At 31.9% G+C, this 24,307-nt stretch overlaps 1 protein-coding gene across 3 annotated transcripts in view; it reads right to left on the reverse strand.

Annotated features, from left to right (window-relative positions):
* Window positions 1-24,307, reverse strand: part of LOC114325562 (heparan sulfate glucosamine 3-O-sulfotransferase 3B1) — a 56,627-nt gene that overhangs the window by 22,915 nt on the left and 9,405 nt on the right. The window contains exon 4 of one of the 3 annotated variants that reach the window (XM_050647408.1): window positions 21,701-22,321. The exons of 1 other annotated variant lie outside the window; for it this stretch is intronic. In XM_050647408.1, the coding sequence (XP_050503365.1) occupies window positions 21,701-22,321 (621 nt within the window). Of the gene's footprint in view, window positions 1-1,980; window positions 22,322-24,307 lie in introns of those variants that run through there. One more of the 3 variants, XM_028273647.2, reaches the window with a different exon arrangement.

Here is a 24,307-nt window from a genome sequence, read left to right on the forward strand (position 1 = left end):
AACCAAATTTTTTCAAAAATAAGCACTTTGAATCGATGAAACTTACAGATCATATAAACACAACATAAGTAAAATTATTTGTGGAGCGGTAACGATTAATTTCATTTAAGTTGCTAATTAGGGGGTGGTGTTCCCGATTTTTTTTTTGCAAAAACAAAAGGGACCAACTTTATTTTGAGCGTAACTTGCTTAAATTTAATGCTAGAAACTTTCTGTAAAAACAGAAATAAAGCTTTTTTTAAACACTTTAAAAAAGTTATAATAGATTTTCCCCAAAAAGTGCTTAATTTTTTGGATATTTCACGTCGAAATATTCTATTTGAAATTTGGTGAATATGAATCTATTTTTCATTGGCTATAACTCTGGTTCTACGAGATCTAGAGACCTAACGCGTACACCATTTTTTACTTTTTTATAGGCTATATTTTTGCTAAGAACGTTTTTTTCGACAAAATACTTACTTTTTGAGTTATTTGCGAAAAACCGTCTAAAAATGTGGTTATTTTGTTGAAAAATGAACATATTCACTTGCAAATAAATCGAAAAGTGTTGACTTGGCGATAAAGCTCTATAGAACAAAAGTTACTTAAAATTAGTCAGTTTACCCATTTCCGGACTTATTTTGGACATATATTTTTTCACCCCCCAAGAGGGGGTGAAAGTCACCCCCAGGGCAAAAGCACACATCGGCACAATATCACTTTTTTTCTTTGACATGTAAGATATACGTATGCCAAATTTCATGTCAATCCAAGCGGTTCTTTAAAATTTAGAGCAAAAACCGTGAAAGAATGGACTAACAGTTCCATTTTAGTTCCCGGAAACCACATTGAAGATGTCTATAAAAGACTTTGTTTTTAAACTAAGAGGAGTAATTCAAATTTACCGCGTCGTAATATTGCTTGTTTGTAATTGGTCCAGCCTCAGGCAAGTTTACTCCATTATGAAATTTTGACACTATTGACATTTATGAAATTTTGGCACTATTGGTATTTCATAGGCTAATTAAGTTATATCGGCGATTTTTTGTGTTTTCTGCGATATTCTTTTAATTTTTAGATATAGTATTTTTACCATAGAGGTATATATTAACATAGAGGGAGCCTACCTTCCGCGCTTCCTGACGACAAGATCTCATGGACTGGTTTGCTGCATCTCTTTCTAACACATTGTATCGAAAATCTATGATGACATTCAATGAGAATATAGGCACGGAAGAGGAGGACAACTGTAGCAGCTTTACTATGCGTAAGAGTGAAACAGCACCAATAGGGCTTTTCATTCACAGTCATTTATTGTTTCGAGCTTCTGTCATGTGTCACATAATATTAATATATCTACGTCATACGTTATTGGTATATACCAATGATACAAACCAAAGACGTATGGCGTAGATATATTACTATTATGTGACACATGACAGAAGCTCGAAACAAATGACAGTCGATGAAAAGCCCTATCCAAATAAAAAAGATGGTGTCGTCACTTCGCTCTGAATGACACTCTCTCTATGCTAATATATAACTCTATGATTTTTACGTAGGCCAAAATTTTTGACGTAAAAGAACTGTCAAAACATTAGAATGTGACTTTTCATTATTGCCATGTTTATAATAAACAAGGCAATAATGAAAAGTCACATTCTAATGTTTTGACAGTTCTCTTACGTCAAAAATTTTGATCTACGTAATATCGCTTTTGTAGTAAAAATACTATATTAGTCTGCTTTTATATAAAAAAAAAAAACAGTTGTTTTTAGGACTCTTTAGCGACATATTAGTATAAATAAGCTAATATTTATAGATTATCGTCGAAAGCCGACATGATCAACCAATTATGTATTTGGTGATTTTTCTATTGGCATTATTAGGTGTGAATCTATCTTTTTTACTCCTGATTTAAAAACAAGTATAGTTGTACTTTAAGATGATCAGTCCAGTAAACATGTTTTTAATATAACAGGTTGCATTAAAACAAGATTTACAAAAAGTTGATTTATTTCAATACTTTTTATTCAATATAAACATAAAAAACAACATATTGCTTAAACTACAACAACACTATCAGCAAGAGAGTTCTTTTTAAGTACTTGTTGTCAAAATCAACATGTTTAGTGAGTAAATCGAATGAAAATGTTTGTAAAATATGGAAAATTTTTGGAACATGTTGATACTGACAGTGAAATAACGAATTTATCACCACATTTTTGGCTTAAATAAACAGACAGATTTTACTATTAGTTTTCCAAATATGAGACTGATATTTGGCGAAACTTTCAAATCTGTCATCAGTTAAAATGATCTTAGTTTCTTGCTTTTATCAACAAATAAATAATATATAACAAAAGTATAACCGTCTTAATACATGCACTAAGTGAATTTTTATTTGGAGATATTTTATACTTTTAAAATTGTGTACTTACTTCACAACAACAGATACAAAGATTAATAAAAAAATATGGAAAAAAAAATTTTTAAGAAACGCTTTTCTTTAGTTACGAGTGACTACAATTAAAAATATTATAAAAAATCAACTAAAAGGCAAAAAATAAAAAAAAATTGAAAAAATCTAACACATAGGTCAAAGAAAAGCGTGGCGCATCTTCATCGAATAAATGGTTTTCGCCCCACGCTTTTCTTTAACGAATGTGTTAGATTTTTTCAATTTTTTTTATTTTTTGCCTTTTAGTTGATTTTGTATAATATTTTTAATTTTAGTAACTCGTAACTAAAGAAAAGCGTTTCTTAAAATTCTTTTTTTCATATTTTTTTATTTTTTACTTTTTAGTCTTACACTTTTCAAACATTAAAATATACCGTCATGTTTATTAAAATATGTATAAAGCATATGATGTACTAACATGAAAAGTAGTCGGAGTCGGCAAAAAATTTGAAACTTTATTGTTTATTTATGAAGCATAACGTAAAAAATTAACGTAAAAAGTGAAATTATGTATAGTTCATATCATTAGCTACAATCCGCAAAACTTTCAAGTTTTTACATTGTAAAAAACAGGAGAATTTAAGCATTTTCCATTAAAATCGTTTTTTTTATTTAAACAATTAAAAAGCATAAAAACATTTGTTTTATTGATTATTCGTGTATTGTTCCCGCGAATGCATATGTCTGCAAATTTTCATTCATTTGCATTGAAGAAAAGGCAGTCAAATTAACGTCTAAAAATTTGACGCAAACTATTGAACTAAATAAAAGCGTTTAAAAATATGGTAAAGGCATCTGTAAAGGTTATATTTTACTTACAGAACGGTTGGTGTGAGTTTTTACTGAATCTCACCCCACCGTGGCAAAAGGGGTTTAACTTTACCTTTTGCCTAATTGGACATAGGTACGTAAATATTTTTGGACCATACGCATGTCGCCAAAGTAATGTAATTGTCCTTCGATTGTGCAAAACAGTGAACTATTAGGAGAACTGGTTCTAATATTTAATTTGGCTTGGTTTTAAAGGTGCTAATACGACAGTAGGGTTGAGTATTAGCGAGAAATAAAGTTATTCAGCGAACAAAACATTTATTAACAAAAAAAAAACAACGAGTTTAACAAATAAGCGGCTTAACGATAAATTATATTCTTAATAGCGAACGAGAGAAAGTAAGAGTCTTTTTAATCTATTAATTATTGAGGAGAGCGTATTTTTACGGCGAAAAGAGACGCACAAGCGAACAAAGTGTTCACCTCTGAGAGCAGAAAGAGACTGCTGAAATTCTATTCAAATCTCTGCATTATTATCTTTGATAGTTTACATTATTCGCCCTGAAAAGGGCCACACACATGTTACACTTCTTTGGCAAAATGACCTGCTTACCCCGAAACGATAAAAATGCAGCCATATGTCTATTTTATGAAACACACAACGCTACACTCCTCAAGTTTTTCAGAGAATTAAATATTTTAAACACATAGTCCATTAATTAACGGTAAAATATTGCAAAACCTCTATATTTTAAAGAACCGCTTGGATTGACATGAAATTTGGCATACACACAGCTAACAAGTCAAAGAAAAAAAGTGATATTGTGCCGATATGTGCTTTTGCCCTGGGGGTGGTTTTCACCCCCTCTTGGGGGTAAAAAAATATTCGTCCAAACAAAGTCAGGAAATGGGTAAACTGGCTAATTTTAAGTAACTTTTGTTCTATAGAGTTTTTTCACTAAGTCAATACTTTTCGAGTTATTTGGCAGTGAATATGTTCATTTTTTCAACAAAATAACCACGCTTTTAGACGGTTTTTCGCAAATAACTCAAATAGTAAGTATTTTGTCGAAAAAGCATTCTTAACAAAAATATAGCCTATAAAAAATTTAAAAAAATTGTGTATATATCACGTCTTTTTGTTTAGTAGAAGCAGAGTTATAGCTAATGAAAAATAGGTTCATATTCGTCAAATTCCAAATGGAATACTTTAACGTGAAATAACCAAAATTGAAGCACATTTCGGGGAAAACTCATTACAACTTATTTAAAGTGTTTAAAAAAGCTTCATTTTTGTTTTATAAAAAAAATTTCTAGCATCAAAATTAAACAAGTTACGCTCAAAATAAAGTTAGTCCCTTTTGGTTTTGGTAAAAAATCGAGAAAATCACCCCCTAATTAGTATCTTAAATGAACTTAATCGTAACGACTTCACAAGTTTCTTGACTCGTGTATATATTGTTCATATGATCTGTAAGTTTCATCGGTTCACAGTCCTTATTAATGAAAGGGCTGTAGTTAAAAGGGGTTGAACGAGTCACTGATCACGAATGTATGCAAATTTAGAAACACCAAATCTTGATCAATTTTTGTCTAACAGAAAAACAAAAAAAATAAATGATATTCAGAAAAGCAAATCTGACTTTTTTTGTTTTTCGAGATTTTTGGTATCTCTACATACAGTATACAAACCGGTATATACATACGGTATATACCGGTAAATACATACGGTATACAGTCGACTCGCGTTAATTCAAACCTGCGATAATTCGAACCTTTCTATAATCCAAAGTTATCACGAGTTCCCTACAAAATCTCTTTATATTTCGAACTAAATCAATACATTTTTATGCACTTGGTAATTCGAACGACAAAAATCATTGCTATATAACAAAACGACGCGTTAATTCAAACTCATCGGCATCCAGCGCTCGACAATTCAAAGTTGCAGAGAGAAAGATGCGGGAAGATTGTGGTAAGTACAGTTTTCTGTACTTTCTTTTTCTGTACCTGCTTCAAAAAGTCCGGTTTCTTCAAAGAAGATCAGGAAAATCTTCCAATACTTATGGATGATGAAGGACCAGCAATAGAACCATTAGTTGACATCAGTGGTGTGAGTTTTTCCGACTTTGTTCAAGTAGATGAAGATGTTGCTGTCTCAGGTTCACTAACCGATGGCGAAATTTTATCTACGACAGATACGAATGAAAAAAGTAACGATGAAGATGCGCGGATACAGAGGGGGTCAACGGGTCCATGGACCCCTATTGTATTTACTCTATAAGCATTTTTTTATTATTTATTATTTTTTTCTGTCAACTCTTATTTTCAAACGATCAGTAAGTAAGTCTAGACCCCCCCTATTATGAATTTCTAGATCCGTTCCTTAAGATGAGTACGATACATAAGAACCTTTGGCAGAGGTGTCAGTTAAGGAAGCAAGATCCTGATTTGATACCTTACAAACCTTCTGTCTACAAAATGAAAGTGATGAAAAAGCATTTCAGGCACTTTTTTCTCTTAAAAAAAATTATTGAGCACTCGGAGCAGCAGCAATGTGCTTTGAAGCAAACCAGTATAATACAGTTCTTTCGAAAGATTGATTAATTCACATTATGAGTATGTACATACATATATGTACACGAAAGTACCTCTAAACTTTTGTCAACACTTAATAATTCGAAGATTTATTTATTTTCACTTACAAATTTCGAACCATGTGATGTTTCAAACACTCAATAATTTGTAATATTTTAAGAGTCCCTCGAGTTTCGAATTAACGAGAGTCGACTGTACTTGAAAATCTAAATTTTTAAAAATTTTACTTTGAAACCAAATTTTTTCAAAAATAGGCACTTTGATAATTAGGGGGTGGTCTCCCCGATTTTTTTTTGCAAAAACAAAAGGGACCAACTTTATCTTGAGCGTAACTTGCTTAAATTTAATGCTAGAAACTTTTCGTAAAAACAGAAATAAAGCTTTTTTTAAATACTTTAAAAAAGTTATATTGGGCTTTCCCCAAAAAGTGCTTAATTTTTTGGATATTTCACGTCGAAATATTCTATTTGAAATTTGGTGAATATGAATATATTTTTCATTGGCTATAACTCTGGTTCTACGAGATCCAGAGACCTAACGCGTACACCATTTTTTTACTTTTTTATAGGCTATATTTTTGCTAAGAACGGTTTTTCGAGAAAATACTTACTTTTTGAGTTATTTGCGAAAAACCGTCTACAGCGTGTCTACTTAAGTTGGAAACATATGGGAAACTTTTTTATTATTAATTTTACGAAAAAAAGCTTTCTTTATAAAAAGTTCTGCATGCCCCAAAACCTAAGATTCAATCATCAAATATCAAATTTTCTCAATAATATACGAGGTATGTAAAAAAATATGAATTTCGGTCAAGGGTAAAGTACCTTTATTTCTCTCAATATCGAAAATTCTTATGATAAAAAGTTGTTTGGAATTAAAAACTAAGATGCGATATGCAATTATATGCTTCTAATTGAAAAAAAAAAATTTCTCAAATTTATGGATACCCAACATCGTTTTTAATTATTACAAATATGATAACTCGTTTATTATTCATTTTACGAAAAAAAGTTATTCTTCATAAAAAGCTTTGCATGGTCTAAAATGTAAGACACAACCATGATATATCAACTTTTATTAATTTTATACGAGGTGTGTCAAAAAATATGAAATTCGCTCAAGATTATAGTACCTTTATATTTCACAATATTTCAATTAGAAGGATGTAATTGCATATTGAAACATAGTTTTTAATTCTAAACAACTTTTTTAATAACCGTTTTCAATATTGTGAAAAATAAAGGTACTTTACTCTTGAGTGAAATTCATATTTTTTGACATACCTTGTATAAAATTAATAAAATGTGATATCTGATGGTTGCATCTTCGGTCTTAGGACATACAGAGCTTTTTATAAAGAATATCTTTTTTTCGTAAAAGTAATAATAAAAGAGTTATCGTATGTGTAATAAATAAAAACGAAGTTAGCATCAATAAATTTGACAAAAATTTGGAAAATATTTTTTCCAATAAGAAGCATGTAATTGCAATATTGATCTTAGTTTTTATTTCCAAACAACTTTTCATAATAAGAATTTTCGATATTGAGGGAAATAAAGGTACTTTACTCTTAAACGAAGTTCATATTTTTTGACATACCTCGTATAATATTGACAAAATTTGATATCTGATGATTGAATCTTAGGTTTTAGAGCATGCAGAACTTTTTATAAAGAATAACTTTTTTTCGTAAAATGAATAACAAAAAAGTTTCCCATATGTTTCCAACTTAAGTAGACACGCTGTATAAATGTGGTTATTTTGTTGAAAAATGAACATATTCACTCGCAAATAACTCGAAAAGTGTTGACTTGGCGAAAAAGCTCTATAGAACAAAAGTTACTTAAAATTAGTCAGTTTACCCATTTCCGGACTTGTTTTGGACATATATTTTTTCACCCCCAAGAGGGGGTGAAAGTCACCCCCAGGGCAAAAGCACACATCGGCACAATATCACTTTTTTTCTTTGACGTGTAAGCTATGCGTATGCCAAATTTCATGTTAATCCAAGCGGTTCTTTAAAATTTAGAGCAAAAACCGTGAAAGAATGGACTAACAATACAGGTTGTCCCAACATATTTACAAGAGAGATATTTTTATAAAAGCAAATTAATGTAAATAACTGTTGTTTTCACAACAACGGTGTCCCATGGATGTGTTCCAATGAATTTTTTAGTCAGTGGCGGCTCGTGGCTTTAGGGACAGGGTATGCTCCTCAGATAGGTATGCCATCTAATTAAAAGGCTTCAATTTCATAGATTTTTGGTTTTTGTTTTTTTTTTAATTTTTTTTTTGTTTTTTTTTGTTTTTTTTTTTTTTTGTTTTTTCCTATAAATTTAGAACCTAAACCTGTTTATAAATTAACTCTTTGCAATGTATGTTGTTTCGAAGTAGCAAAATGGGTTATAACGTCATTGTAAAATTTATTATTATTTTGGAGAGATTCTTAAAGTTTTTTTCTGTTGACATTTGAGACAAGCTTGACATTCTCTCTTGTTTCATGGTGTTTCGACAATACGTTTTGATTCTTTTGAGACAAGAGAAATCCCGTTCATTTGAGGCAGAATATGCATACATTTGAGCACAATAATTTAATAATTTCGGGAACAGTTTGTAGTTTGTTATACCTAATGAATTGCAGTAGATAAAATTAAACATATTTTGTAACTTATTCCACCTTCCGAAAATATATAGATCAGCATATAAAACTGTTAATCAATTTTCTTATTTTATTTGATTAAAGAATGATGGATAATTTTTTTTAATGAACTTGTCTAATAGATATTTTGAAAATTCTTTGGAAATAATAATTGAGTTATCCTTCCAATCAAAAAGGTCCGGAACATTGTTTAAATAATCAAAATGTCAAAAAATGAAGAAAAACTTCGATTTTTTTCTTCGTTTTTTGATTTTAACTTTCAAAGTATTCACTTCTGAGAAAAGTTACACTGGCATAAAAGTTGCGTAATTAAATTTCCTACAATATAGGATCGGTTAAAAATTTTAAAAAGTGTCATCCTTGTTGCAAAACAGCAATAATTGCGAAAAAAACATAAAAAATAAGTATTCGCATTTTACGTTTTTCAACCATTTATGGTACACTTACGACCTTCATATTTTAACCAGAAAACCTTTATGATATAATAAAACAATACATACTGTAAATTTCATTAAGATCGATTCAATACTTTTGCAATCCAGCTTTTGCAAAAAAATTTAATTTTTTCAAAATGTTGCAGTACTGACAATAAAGCAGATAGCAAGTTGAATTTTTTTTAGATATAGAAGAAAGGTACAGTATTCTTCTATACGTAAAAATAAATTCAACTTGCTGTCTGCTTTATTTTCAGTTCTGCAACATTTTGAAAAAATGAATTTTTTTGCGAAAGCTGGATTGCAAAATATATTGAACCGATCGTAATGAAATTAACTTAAATTGTTTTATTATATGATATAGTTTTTTCTGGGTAAAATTATGAAGGTCCTTAGTGTAGCATAAACGGTTGAAAAACATAAAATGCGAATACTTGTTTTTTATGATTTTTTCGCAATTATTGCTATTTTGCAACAAGGGTGACAATTTTTAAAAATTTTAACTAATCCTATATTGTAGGAAATTTAATAAAAAAAAACTTTTATGTCAGTGCAACTTTTCTCGAAAATGAATACTTTTAAAGTTATAATCAAAAAATGAAGAAAAAAATCGAATTTTTCCTTCATTTTTTGACATTTCGATTATTTAAACAATGTTCCGGGACCTTTTTAAGTGGGAGGATAACTCAAATATTATTATATGAGTTATTTTCAAGCAATTTCTGCATACAAATATGAGTCACCTCTCAACGTCCAAATTAATGTTACTAATATTTTTACAGATGCGCCCTGGTCTATAGGTACGTGTCTTGTTTCAGTTTGCAGATCACGCTCGGCAGATTGTTTATCTGCCGTACTTGCCATTCAAATAAATACAGGGAATGTATAATTGGTTGCCTATCGGCTAATATTCCATAGCTTCTTAGGACAAGCAAATGGTCAATCTGGGGACGGCTTGCCGAAGCGGGCCTTGAATTCACACAATCGCAATCGGGTGTATGGCTAGGATCATTAATTTGAAAAGTCTCTTACGCACAACGCACAGGGATCACTTAACGTATCGGATCGATCGAATTCTTTTAAAAAACAATGAATAAAATTTAGTCTGTATTATCTCACAGATATTTTTTTATGTCACAGAAACGAATATCATCAACTCTGATTAACTTATATATTTAAAAAAATCTATAATGTGTCATTAAATGTGTGGATCGGCCACCAAAAGCCGCCACTGCTTTTAGTGAAGAGAAGAAATGAAGATAAAGCAAAGAGACGTCTTAAAAAAAGAGAGAAAGGTAGATTAAAATGTGGCCACAGGAATTAGAACGGTAGATGAAGTCTCAAAATAATCCACACGAAAATGAGGCCCCAAAATATATATAAAACTACTGAAAGAAAAGAGGAAAAACATCCAGAAAAAAGTAAAAACAGCATAAGAATTTTGCGAAAATAGTTGAAAACACTACTAGCGGCATAAGAACAGTGGAACTAAATGAACACATCTATTACCATATTTTCTTCATGAAAATCTTACAGCAAAAAAAAAAAAGAAAAGAAGCAAGAATGGATCGCAGCTGAAATATCTCTGAAGACGGAATAGCGAAGGCAGAAATGTCAGGAAAAGTTGCTTAAGAATATACCACGGGAAATAAAAAAAGCAAAAGAAACATGGCTGATGGAGAAATGTACGGAAATTGAAACACTACAATGCAAACATGACGATTTCCATATGCACAAAAAGATTAAAGAGATACTGAATACCAGAAAACAACGCAATACAGGCATAGTTGTAGACACCGAAGGCCAGATTTTGACTACAATTGAAGATAAATTTGGAAGATGGAAAGAATACATGCATAAATTATTCGAAGATATAGCAAGAAGACCGACTAAAATAGACAATCCCTACGGCCCAGAATTAAGAAAAGAAGAAGTAGCTACGGCAATTAATCGAATTAAAGATGGAAACTCACCAGGATCTGATGAAGTGCATGGTGAAACTTTAAAGCTACAAGAGGCACACCACTTTTCAACAACGTATATGATACTGGTCACTTAACAAAAAAAAAACACAAAGATGAGCAATGTACTTGAAGTACTCCTTACTATCATTCACTCGCGCATATACACCAAATTAGAGGAATAGCGAATGGATTTAGTGTCCGCAGTCATATAAACCCAAACAAACAACAAAACAAATTAGAAGAACATTTAAGTGAAAACAGATCATCTGATTTCATTGATCTTCTCTGTCCCACTGGTTATAAATATTAATAAATTTTACAGAATACTACAAGAATCATAGTAACTAATACGGTACACAAAAATATTTATAAAATATCTCCAAATTTACTCAAACGCGTCCTATACGCAGCACTCACAGTTTTAAATGATTAAGATTTTAGGGGAGTGCAATTAGAACGAAAACATGCATTGTCTCGGAAAAATTCAGACAAGCTTATATTTTTCTAAAACTTTTTTTGTTAGTTTATATACATGTTAAAGTAAAAAAGTTCTACTCGCGGATTTGGCCGCTAATTGTTTATTAATTGTTTAAACAATAACAATTGTTTTGTTAAATAATTTTAAAAATATCGTTAAATCCATCATTTTACTTTGATCAAATATGTTTCTATTTTGTTTTTGATTATGCTGAATCCGAATATGGCATTGCAATTTGAAAATTCTTATACAGAAGCTCTTATACAGTATGTCTGCGTAGCTAAGAACCACATGGAAAACTTTTTTATTATCAATTTTACGAAAAACAGTTATTCTTCATAAAATGCTCTGGATAGTCAAAAATCTAAAACTCAACCATCAGATATCAAATTTTATCAATTTTATACGAGTTATGTCAAAAATATGAATTTCGTTATAGAGTAAAGTACCTTTATATTCCAGAATATCAAAAAATGCTATTATGAAAAGTTGTTTGAAATTAAAAACTATGTTTAAATATACAATTACATCATTCTAACCGAAAAAAAAAATTTGAATTTTTTCTCAGATTACGGATACTCATCATCATTTTATTACAATTATGATAACTATTTTATTATCACTTTTACGAAAAAAAGTTATTCTTCATAAAATTCTCTCCCTGGTCTAAAATCAAGATACAACCATCAGATAACTTTTTTAATTTTATACGAGGTATGTAAAAAATATGAATTTTTCTTAAGAGTTAAGTGTCTTTATTATTCACAATATTTTAATTAGAAGGATGTAATTGAACACTAAAACAAATTTTTTAATTCCAAATAACTTTTCTTAATAACAATTTTCGATATTGTGAAATGTAACGGTACTTTACTCTTGAGTGAAATTCATATTTTTTGACATACCTCGTATAAAATTAATTAAATTTGATATTTGATGATTGCATCTTAGATTATATACGATGCAGAGTATTTTATAAAGAATAAATTTTTTTCGTAAAACTGATAATAAAAAAAGTTATCAATAGGTTCCAAGTTACGCAGACATACTGTATAAGAGCTAAAAAAATTTATTTTTGCTTAACATTTATTATTGTTGAAGCTTATTATTAAATGTATTTTAGGTAAGTTTTACAGAAAAAAGTTTTAATCACTTTGTATAAACATATTTTTAGCTGGTAATTTTCGGTTTTTGTATTACATTTTTGTTATATTTATTAATTTTCTCAAAAAGAAATAGTTTATTTCATCTCTAAAGTAAAATAATTTAGTGCATTTTAAAAATTACATCCTAAGCTTTAAAAAAGCACTTATAAAACTGTAATAGATTTGTTCAAACTTGAGTAATACCGTCTTAAAGTGGTGGTAATTCTATAAAACTACGAAGATTTCAAAAATTACATTTTTTGAGACGTCATATCATTGGAATTAAATTTTTTAGATTTTTTTTAATAAAACACCATTTAGTAAGATGCTTGAAAGGTAAGTTGTGCAAAATTGAGGGTTTTATAAGAAAAATTGTATTAGTTACACATTTTTAAATCATTTTTAAACAAAATTCATGTAAGGCTCATTTTCTGCCCACACCGTACTTATGCCCATACATTTTATTTCTTTTTATTATAACCATAAGATAGTTTAATTATACTTCTTTCATGTTCAATTTATAAAATTTTATTTGATCCAGTTAAAGAATTACATTAAAATAACTCAACCGTACACTTCGCCGTACGCTAGTTACAGTGCGCCAATGTTTGTGAGAAGGGTGACTTTAGCGTTATAAATAAGAAATTATAGAAGATACAGATTTAATTTTAGAAAATTCTTTATATAAGGTTTTTTTTGTAAAATTTTCTGAATTTTTCAATGGTCAAGTCAGTTTTTTTCTAAAATTTATATTTTCGGAGTTATTTAAAAAAACATCTAATTTCGTAGTTCATTTGTTTAATAAAAAATGAAGCACCCACTTCTCGAGTAGAACTTTTTGATATGTTGTTTATTAAACATTTCTTAATGAAATTACAAAAAGTTCTATCTTGTTTGATTTTTTCCGAAGTAAAAATCTATATGCACTCCCCTATTTATGAATTTTATAAAAATAAAGGTATTATAGTACAGGGGATAATTTTTTTCAACACGCTTTTAGACTGTATTATAATACAGAATCGATTAAAAGCAAAATGATAAAGAGGAGACTCAATAGACGATAAGTAAATAATAACAAATACATATCTTCTTCCATTTAAAACTGTAAATGCATTCTATTTGGCTATTTGGTAAGTATACTTTGGTAATAATACAATTATTTAGTACCCTTCATCGCAACTTTTTTTTTAAAGCAATCGATTAAAATGTGTGAGCAAACTGTGTTTGTTGCGAATTGAAGAGCAAAAATAATTAACCAGGGTGCGTATTAACTAAAAAAATATAGTTTATGACAGTTAGGGTAATGTTAAAATTAAACCTTTGGGACATTTTGAACTTCAATTCGACGTAAATTGTCACAGAATTGTCACAAGTAACTGTATACAGTATTTAGGCGATGGTGTCTAATAAACGCCGTACTTTCTCTTCCAAATCTCCTAATGCACATTTCTTAACTTCTTGCGCTCCATACATTGTGTCCTCAGTTGCTTAAGTCTCTCATTCCACCAATATGGTTGCTTCCTCTCATATCTCCCGTTTGCCTTTACACATGTCACCTCTTGCGCCGTACACAAAACTTCAATCAACTCAAACTTGTTGGAACATCACGCATTCACCAGATTCGTTCCCTAGCAACTCATATCCGTTTCAATACCCAAAAAATCATGCGTGGAAAGCGTCTTTTGTCAAACTATCTTTAAATTTACTGAGGACCATGAGATATGACACCAAAGTGTTTCAAATTCGTTCGGTTCTGCGCATGACGTCAATACGTGACTAGTTAGCGCCTCCAATTTGAAATAACTTATGGATAACATGAAGAGTGGAAGCATTCTGGTAACAAAATTACGGATTATTTATGTTAAATTTCTTTTTACAAAACGTAGTGATAAAGTAATGGATATAAACTTTTGTGAATTATGGATTTATTGAAGATAAAATAGGCAAATGTGCACTTAAAATAGTGATGTTTTCATTAAAATTATTATCACACTAACGTAATTATGACATTCACTGAATACAATGAGAAAAACATTATTAATACCTACTAAATTTCAATACTTTCCCATATTAAAAAGGTTTTTCGCATCTACATCAGTACCGACAAAGAATACATAACGACCACGTCGGTGTTATGGTCGGTACCATGGTACCGTCTTTGAGAGAATGTAGAAGCTTATTTTCGTTAGAGGTTTGGTCATCACATCTGTAACTTGTTCTGCAGTGGAAATTTGTGTGAAGGCTTTTTAGTTTGATCACAATTTCTTAGGTTATATTTTCCTGTTTCCATATCTACCGATTCTTTTATGGTCATCTTCACCATTCTGTGAGATTATTTCAGTATCGATCTCATTTTGTTCTAATTGAGAAATAGCTGTATAATGATGGTCACTTTTAGAATTATTTTCTATAAGGAGGTATTGTAGAGGCAATTGAACTCGTTTCTGACAACCAGTTTTTCCAAATGTTTAACCTGTTATATAAATAGCAGAAGCAAACAACAACAAATGACAAAAATGTCGGGATCGTCACGTATTGACGTCACTTGACATTTGACAGGAGCTGCGTGGTGTCATATCTGTGCTCAGGACTCTCCGGTCTTCATTTATCGGGAGAGTTTCTGCACACCCTATATATCATAGTGATGTCATCCATCTGGGCGTAATGGCGTAATCGATATTTTTTTAAATGAAAATATGGGTCGTGTTAGCTAGATTATTTGAAAGGTTATGCAAATCTCTATTCAGTAATATAAACATTAACATAATTATGTATACAGGGTGTCTAATTTTTTTTAAATTAAATTAATTAACACAAAAAGAAGAATGTATTCCTGATTTTATTCCAAAATAGCTCATTAACGAAATAATGAATTAATTCTATTTGGCTTTGGCACACTGTATATTTAAGTACTATCGATTTTTAGTTAATACACACAAATAAACGATATCAAAAAACACTATATCTAATGGTTACATAATCATCCTTTGCAAAATTTACTTTCTTTTCAAAAGTAGCGTAATTATCGTAAATCTAACTAGCTATCTCGTTAAAGCTTTCGTAACTGTATTCTTTGTAGTCTAGAGGTATACAATTATTAAATTGACTGTTAGTATTAAACCGTATCTAAATTCTACACAGTGCGGTAAGTAGGTACTCTTTTGATATTATAAGAGATATCACAAAAAATGGTTTACAGCATCATCACCAATGAAATCGGTAACGTGTAGAGTTAGTTGCTAACTTTTAGATTAGACGATCATTTCAATCTACTATATATCGAAAAACAAATTGGCAACGAAGCATTAAGACGAACATTGAAACAATATACATCGTCAGCGCTTGCCGCCTCTTTGTACGCGCTTATTCCCACCAAGAAGCTTCCACCACCATTGATGCGTGCTGGAGATGGAGCACCGTTGCGAACTCCGATAAAAAGCTGATCTAAAATTTCGGACTTCGAAACGATCGAAATGATCGTTTTATAGAATAATTTTGAGATAACGCGAAACACATACAAACTTAAACAAGTGGAGTGAGTTTGTATAACAAACATAAAAGTGTACAATATTTCGTATATAGAACAATATGTATACACTACGTAAATCGTTCAGCTGGACATAGAGAATATACATTGAGAGAATTGTGGCAATTGCGCTAACCTGTTTTAGTTGAATGTTCTGTTCGAGTACGAGTTTTTGGTACAATAGAGCTGTTAGAACAAACAGAATGAGTGAGTTTTGAAGCAAGGCTGTCCAAAATAAATCAAAAACACAATTTATGATTAATAAGTTAATAATTTTAATTTAATTTTTAAAATCTTTTTTATTTAAAAACTAATTTCAAAACTAAACAGTTTTCCCATTCCCTTAGCCCAAAAATATTTAGCTTCTACACTGTCATATCTTGACGTTTATTTGTGTCAGTTGAAATAATTTGTCAATTTTCAGGTTAATGCCCCTTAATGCTAACAACCATATTGTCATCGAGAGAGCTCAGTTGCCACAATTATCTCAATAATAATCTAAAATAAAACAATGTAAAAAACTATTAAACTAACAATAATTAGAATCAGCAGCAATATGACAGCTACGAAAAATTTCGTTAAAAATCGCTTTTTTAATATTTTTTGTCCTTAAATAAGTTAAACAAAAGTTGATCAATTGGAGATACTGTTCGAGTAAAAAAAAAAATAATACTTTCACGAAACTTTCTTATTCACTGTACAATTATGACGTACTAGAATATAAAAATAATACAATGTATTTCAAAAACCATAACTCTTCCAACAAAATTTTGACTAGAACATTTTGGTATAATGCATGAAAGTTCTTGATAGTGAAAAATATAATAAAAAAAATCACTTAAGACATTGTTAGTGTCTTGACCATTGATTTACTAGTTAGGCCCGGGATTGATTAACCGACGTAATGTTTAAAATGAGACAAACCATTGCCGGACTTACCCCTTAAATTAAAGAGGTAAAGGCAATAACAAGTTAAACAACAATATAACACCCACTAAAAACATATATCGAAGTAGGCTCTTATCGGTCCAACAAAACAGTCCCCTCTCCCAAAAAAGAGCCTTAATGATGATGATGTAAATCAATAAGGTTAACAATTCGACTTCTTTTTTCGAATTGAATCGGCGCTGATCTCAATACTTCTACGATTTCTTAGAAAAGAAATTAGTTAGTATATTACGTTCATTACCAAGATAAGTTAGAGGCCACACCGATCGGTGGGCGTGGCGGACGTCGCAACTGTCATCAATCCGCCTATACTTGTCCACTGCTGAACGTAGGCCTATCGTAGTTCACCCCACAAATTCCTGTCCTGAGCCACTTGCATCCAATTTTGGTATATTAGTACGTTCTTTAACGGTAAAATATTGCAAAACCTTTTAAAGAACCGCTTGGATTGACATGAAATTTGGCATACACGTAGCTAACAAGTCAAAGAAAAACAATGATATTGTGCCGATATGTGCTTTTGCCCCGGGGTGGTTTTCACCCCCTCAATCGCTACAGTTTTTCGGACCTTGTTTTTTTGGTAGGGTTATGAATTCGAACTTTAACCAATCTTCAGGGATATCACTAGTCGAATAAACATCATTGAAAAGTTTGCCTCATTTATTGCCAAAAGTTCGAATGTTTTCCTCATTTATGAGCTTTAACATTTCTGCAGGTATGTTGTCGGGACCAACGGCTTTCTTGTTTTTTGCCAATTTTATAGCATGTAGTATTTCTGATTTTAGTATTTCTGGTCCTTCACCTTCATCTAGTCTCCAGTTCTTCGGGTCTATCATCATTATACAGTTCATTTATATAATTATACCAGGTATTTCGAATTTCGTGTTCGTCTATTATCATTTTTCCCGATGAATCGGTTATAGTATGTGGAGTTTTTTTATGATAAAGACCAGCTACTTCTCTAACTTTTTTAAACATATTAAACGTATCATGTTTTTCATTCAACTTTTCTAATTCCTTGCATTTATCCTCCATCCATTTTTCTTTAGCTACCTTTATTTTTTGTTTAATTAGTTTCTGTTTTTCTTTGTATTCTGTTTTGTTATCTTTCAGTTTTCTTTTCTGCTCCATCAATTCCAGGATTTCATCAGTCATCCATTGTTGTTTTTTGTGCCTCTGCATCGTTGTTGTATATTTTTCCATTACTTTCCAGGTAAGATCTTTAAACGTGTTCCATATTTCTGTATTGTTTTCATTTGTTGAATTCTTGAGCTGATTATTCAGGTCATTTTCTATTAGCGTTTTGTTGGATGCTGATATATGTAATTTTGGTGTTTTGGGGCTTTCTTCGACTTTTTTGAGCTTCACTTGGATGTCAGCTATTAGAGGGTTATGGTCTGAACCGATATCTCCACCAGGATATGTCGTTGATCTCTTGACACCATTCTTAAATCTCTTGTTTACTAGAATGTTTCCTTCCATTCTGAATTTTCATAGTTCATATTTAAGATTAGGACAAGGCGAACACACACCTTGGGAGACTGAACTAGGCCAGGGTGAACGATAACTATATTGGTTGGTTGAAATATTATTTTCGAATGGTATTTCAATTAGCGAGCGTAGTTTATGGTTCTTTGTTTCAAGTTATTTACACAAGCACTTGAAATTTGTACAGAAGAGATCAAGATAAATGGTGAAAATGGCGACGATACAGTCATTATTGCTGAAAGTGAGAAAGACTTGCAGACGTTACTAAACACAATTTGTGATACTGGAGAACAGTTTGGTGTAACAATAACCATAAAAAAAAAACAAAAACCACGGTTATCAGTAAGAGGGGCAAAGTCATAACAATATTCCAGATAAAAAATTGAAGATATTGAACTAGTGAACAGAATTAAATACTTACAAGTCTGGATTACGGAAATCCGAAATCAGAAATTCGATCAATAGAGCAATCAAGAGCTGTCTTTTCAAAGGTAAGGAAATTTCTGAGTAACCAAAAAAATCAATCTGAAAATCGCATATTGGATGGTAAAATGTTATATCACTCCTATCCTTCTTTATGGTACTGACGCTTGGACTGTTAATGTTGACTTAATGAGAAAGCTGGAAGCTTTTGAGATGTGGCTTTTTAGGAGAATCTTGAAAATACCATAGATCGATCATATTACGAACGAAATAGTGTTGCACAGAATGGGAAGAGACAGAGTACTTTTGACCACCATTAAAAGGAGACTCCTTTTTCCAGGGTACGACTTGATCAGTGGAAAAGTGTTGAAAGAATTACCTCTCAAATGCATAAAACTTATATCGTTTATATTCAATGCCATATTAAACTAAGGTTACTTTCCTGATCAATGGAAAGTGTCTCAGATAATAACCATTCTAAAACCGGGGAAACCTCAAGAAGAAACTACATCGTACAGGCCAATCAGCCTCTTGCCAATCACGTCTAAAGTTTTCGAAAAACTATTAGTAAAAAAACTCGAACCCTGGATCAAAAATCTAATTCCAGACCACCAGTTTTAATTTCGGCCCCATCACTCAACAATTCAACAAGTTCACAGAGTGGTAAAACATATAAATGCTGATTTTGAGGCCAAAAGGTACTGTTCAGTAGCATTTCTTGACGTTAGGCAGGCATTTGACAAGGTATGGCATGAAGGCCTCCTATACAAGCTAAAAAGGACATTACCGCACAGCTTTTACATTCTTCTTGAGTCATATTTGTCAGGTAGGTGTTATTTTATTAAATACCAAGATGCAATTTCCAAACTCTATTCTATCAAAGCTGGCGTACCACAGGGTAGCGTGCTGGGACCTACCTTGTATCTCTTGTTTACAGCAGATATACCTCCAACTCTTCAGGAACCACTATAGGAGAGACCACCTACAGAAGAAATGATGCTAGGAACATTTGCCGACGATATTGCAATCCTAGCCTCACACACTGACCTTATTTATGCCTCGCATCTCCTTCAAGCGTATCTAGACAGAATCCACGATTGGTTTTTGGAATGGAAAATTAAAGTCAATGAAGAAAAATCTATTCATGTTACATTTACAACACGAAGAGGAACTTGTCCTCCTGTAACTTTAAACAATCACCAATTATCATCAGCCAACGAGGTAAAATATCTTGGTATTCATTTGGACAGAAGTCTCACATGGAGAAAACATATCTGGACCAAGAGAAAGCAACTAGGTCTCCAATTCAAAAATATGTGTTGGTTAAGGGGCCGTTCATCAAGACTATCTCTGGATTATAAATTGCTGCTCTATAAGGCAATACTTATATCAATCTGGACATATGGGTTGGAACTATGGGGAACAGCTAGTCACTCCAACATCGAAATCATCCAACGCTTCCAATCAAAAACCCTCAGAACCATCACTAATGCGCCTTGGTACATCAGCAACAGAACTATTCATCGATACCCTAAAATGGATATGGTACAAGAAGTCATCACAAAACGTAGCGCTGCATACATTGCCAAGTTGGAGGATCATGAAAACCAGTTTGCACTTAACCTCCTAGACAATTCCCAAGAACAGCGTAGGTTAAAGAGGTTCAAACCACTGGACTTACCATTTAGAGTTAACTTTTAAACTAATTAGTTAGTATGTAGTTATAAAAGTAATTATTTTCTACACAACTTTATAAAAATTGTACTTTGATTTTGCCAGTGGGTAAAATCTTTCTTGTCCTTAGTCAATGTCATTACTTTTGTTTATTGTTGACACTCAACAGATTGCAAAATACTTTTAAATTAAATAAAAAAAATTAAAAGGAGAAAGACAGCATATTTGACGCACATACTTAAAAATGATAAGTACGAGTTGTTGCAGCTGATTATGAAGGGTAAAATTGAAGGAAAAAGGGGTCCTGGTAGACAACAAATATATTCTAGCTGAAAAACAGTCGCGACTGGACAGGGTTAAACACACAGACGATTTTAACAAAAGCAGAAGACAGAGACAAATTGGCAATGGTTATAGCTAAGCTTCATTAGTGGAGTCAACACTAGAATAACAAAAACCAATGACAAGTTGCGACGACACGACACACTAACCATCACGTGTATGGTGGTACTCCACCCTCAGGAACGTCCTATGTTAGGTGGGGTAGTTACCCCCTATGATGAGGGTTGATGAAGCAGACACTATTTGTTAAACATGTATTTATTCACCAACTCTAAACGCAACAGTAACTAGCTGGTGAGCTTGAGGTCTAAATAGTGCATGATGAATAATGAATCACGAATAACGAATGATAAAAGAATTATCAGCGATGCTTCTCCTGAATCTATAAATAAACTTGTAAATGTTGTTATTTAGATTGTTGATACGACTCGACCGTGAAATATTAATAATATCGAATAGCTGACAAAGAGTTCTTGAAGACTAGTGCACTATGTTGGGCAATCGGTGTCACCTAATTATTTTACAACAACCGGCGATGTTTGTTTTTAAGATGTTTAAAAATTAAATGAATATGAGTTGCTTTTATTTTGGATGCTGATATAATCCTGTACACGTGTCTGAAACTGTGATCTCGAGCTTATCTTGGGAGTGAACGTAGTAGAGTAGATAACATCTTCCTATTTCAAGCCCAGCCGAAATTAATTCCCGTCATTTGGTAAAAGTGATTATTAAACGGGCGATAGAAATCCCTGAGGCGCTGTAGTACAACGGGATTGACGTAAGGATGGCTACGCCCTTTAGTCTTACCTAGGCAGTGAGGAGCCGAATGCCCTTCGCTTTTAAATAGGCACGGAAAACCTTTGGTGGAGTTGAAATAAAAGTGCTTCTCAGTAACCACTCGTTTGAGACCCAGGAAGTCCTGGACGCGACGCAGCTCGATGGCCGGATCCAGAACGAGCCTTTCACCACTAACGAATAGAAACTGAGAGAGAGGGAAGAACTTTAACCACCGCGTCAGATACCTCGAATAGATTCCTAGCTTGATCGGACCCCAAGACGTATCGATGATACTTCCTATGGATCCGTTAACGAAAACCAACTGCTCGAAAGGCTTCATATCAATTTTTTTCGAAATAGCTTGAGCATAATCAGATATGGCCCTGGTAACAGGATCTCTTACGACTACAAGTAACTTAGTGGATGGATTCATTAGTTGCACTCGATGTGGGGCTTCTCTGGTGATGAAGTACGATGGGGTTTTCTCGATGGTGAGCTGTCCCTCGAGAGTGGCGGGCATGTGCGTTCGGTACCATTGGAAGCCCCTCACGTAGTTCTTGTCGAAGAAGTGGACCTCGCTGCCGGCCGCTCGTACATCCGGGTGGACTCGGATGAATTCCAGAAGGGCTCGAGTGCCTCCCTTCTTCACACCTACATCGAAAATTAAATTATTGTCACATCAATCGTCATTATATTTATGTTCCAATATAATAAATGTGTTTCCAAATTATACAGTGCGCTGGAATAAGTGTTACCCCTTCCCATTAACTTATTTATTTTTAGCACATAAGCAAAACGCTCGGACATGTCGATTTTTAAAATAATCATAGTATATTATAGCAGAGAACAATAACCACAGAGAAGCGTCACGACCGTACTTAAAACGTGTACTGTTTTTGTAGACGCATGCGCGAACCTGGTTGCTTTAAGTGTTCCCAACACATGCTAATTCCAGCTAATTCTGTCGCTCTGGTTGTTTTACGATAGTCCGTAGGCGTGTATGGTAAATACTCGACTTAACAAGTTTGTTTGAGCATTTATATAATAATTATACATAATAGTTAAAATTTCTAGTTACTCTTGTGTGGTTCACGGATGTTCCTCTGCGACAGGAAGAGGAATAAGTTTATTTAGATTTCCTAAGAATAATAACAGGTAATTGTTATTGCTTTGTAATTTATACATATTAGTTATTAGGTTTCTAATAGTCTTAATTTGACTTGATTAAATATTATTGATAATAAATCATGACGAAAGTGATTCATTTTCTTGTATACATTACCACTAAGTAATGCATAAAAAAACTAAACTTCGTTCTGCCAAGCAACGGATATTTCAAAAATTAATAAATTTGGTGTCAGTGCATGGTATTTCATAACAGACGCAAGTCTGCAAAGGGCCAACCAGGTCAAAACAGATGTTGTCCGGGTGTCATCGCATTCCAAGATATCCTATTTTTATGAAATAAAAATATATAAAGAGTTGTATATACACGACAATTTCTGATCTGATTTAAACGACGCAAAAAAAATACTATTCAAACTAAAAATTGTTGGAGACATAATTGGGGCGATAATTTTAAAAATCTTAAAATTATAGCAGAACAAGACTTCAAAATTGCAAAAACACGGTTGCAAATTAACAAACTTACATTAAATTATGAAAAAATTAAATACTTATCTACCTTCTGCAGTGCAGTATACAAAAATATTGCCAACTTTTTTAATTCGTTAAATATAACAAAGATTAAATATATCGATCGGAGTATACATCTAAATCGTATTGTAGTCATATGTTTTGTTAACATTTTGTTTTTTGAATGTAATATTTCTTTAGAAACAAAGAAAATAGACGATTTTGTAGTTTAACATGTCTTTTGTGGATGCAAAGGTACAAAGGTGGATACATCGATATTATATTGTAGTCTTGTGTTTTATTTCACAACGTATTATGTTTTCCGTTTTTTGCGTTATTTTTTCGGGTATTAGCGCACTTATCACCGAATATTATAGTATAGGTCCCCGTGCGTGACAAGCTTTAGGTTCTTGAAGTTCGGCAATATTTGTACTGCTTAGAGCTATTTAAAATATTAAAACTATTATTATTACTATTATTTAAACTACAGAGATAAAATTCAACTTCAAGAAAAATTGTCAAATTATGAAACATGGAGAGAATTAAATGTAAAATTGCTTCATACTTTTGCTCCAAAGATATATCAGAGTCCATATATAGTCCATAAAATTTAAAAATATCTTTCTATCTAAAAATCTATAAATTCTTTGTTTAACATTTGTAGTGCCCAAGCATGGATAAAAGCTTGTAACAGACAAGATTTGCTATTTAAAATGGATTCACTATATAATAGTTATAGGATTTGTGAACTGCACTTTGAAGACAAGCTTATTTTAAAAGGAAATACAAGAAAAACATTAGTCCCTGACCCAGTACCTACAATATTTCCATGCAATATAAGCAATATAATTGACCACGGTGAAGATATTCAAGAACCACCAAAAAAGATTATCGTTTTAGGTTTGTGTACATTTCAGTTAAAAATAGTATATTGTACAACAAGTGAGAAAAAACACATATTTTGTGTTTTGGCACCTAGTTTGTTGGCACGAGCCGATGGGG

Source organism: Diabrotica virgifera, chromosome 3 (genome assembly GCF_917563875.1).
Source record: "Diabrotica virgifera virgifera chromosome 3, PGI_DIABVI_V3a".
NCBI classification, from domain to species: Eukaryota; Metazoa; Arthropoda; class Insecta; order Coleoptera; family Chrysomelidae; genus Diabrotica; species Diabrotica virgifera.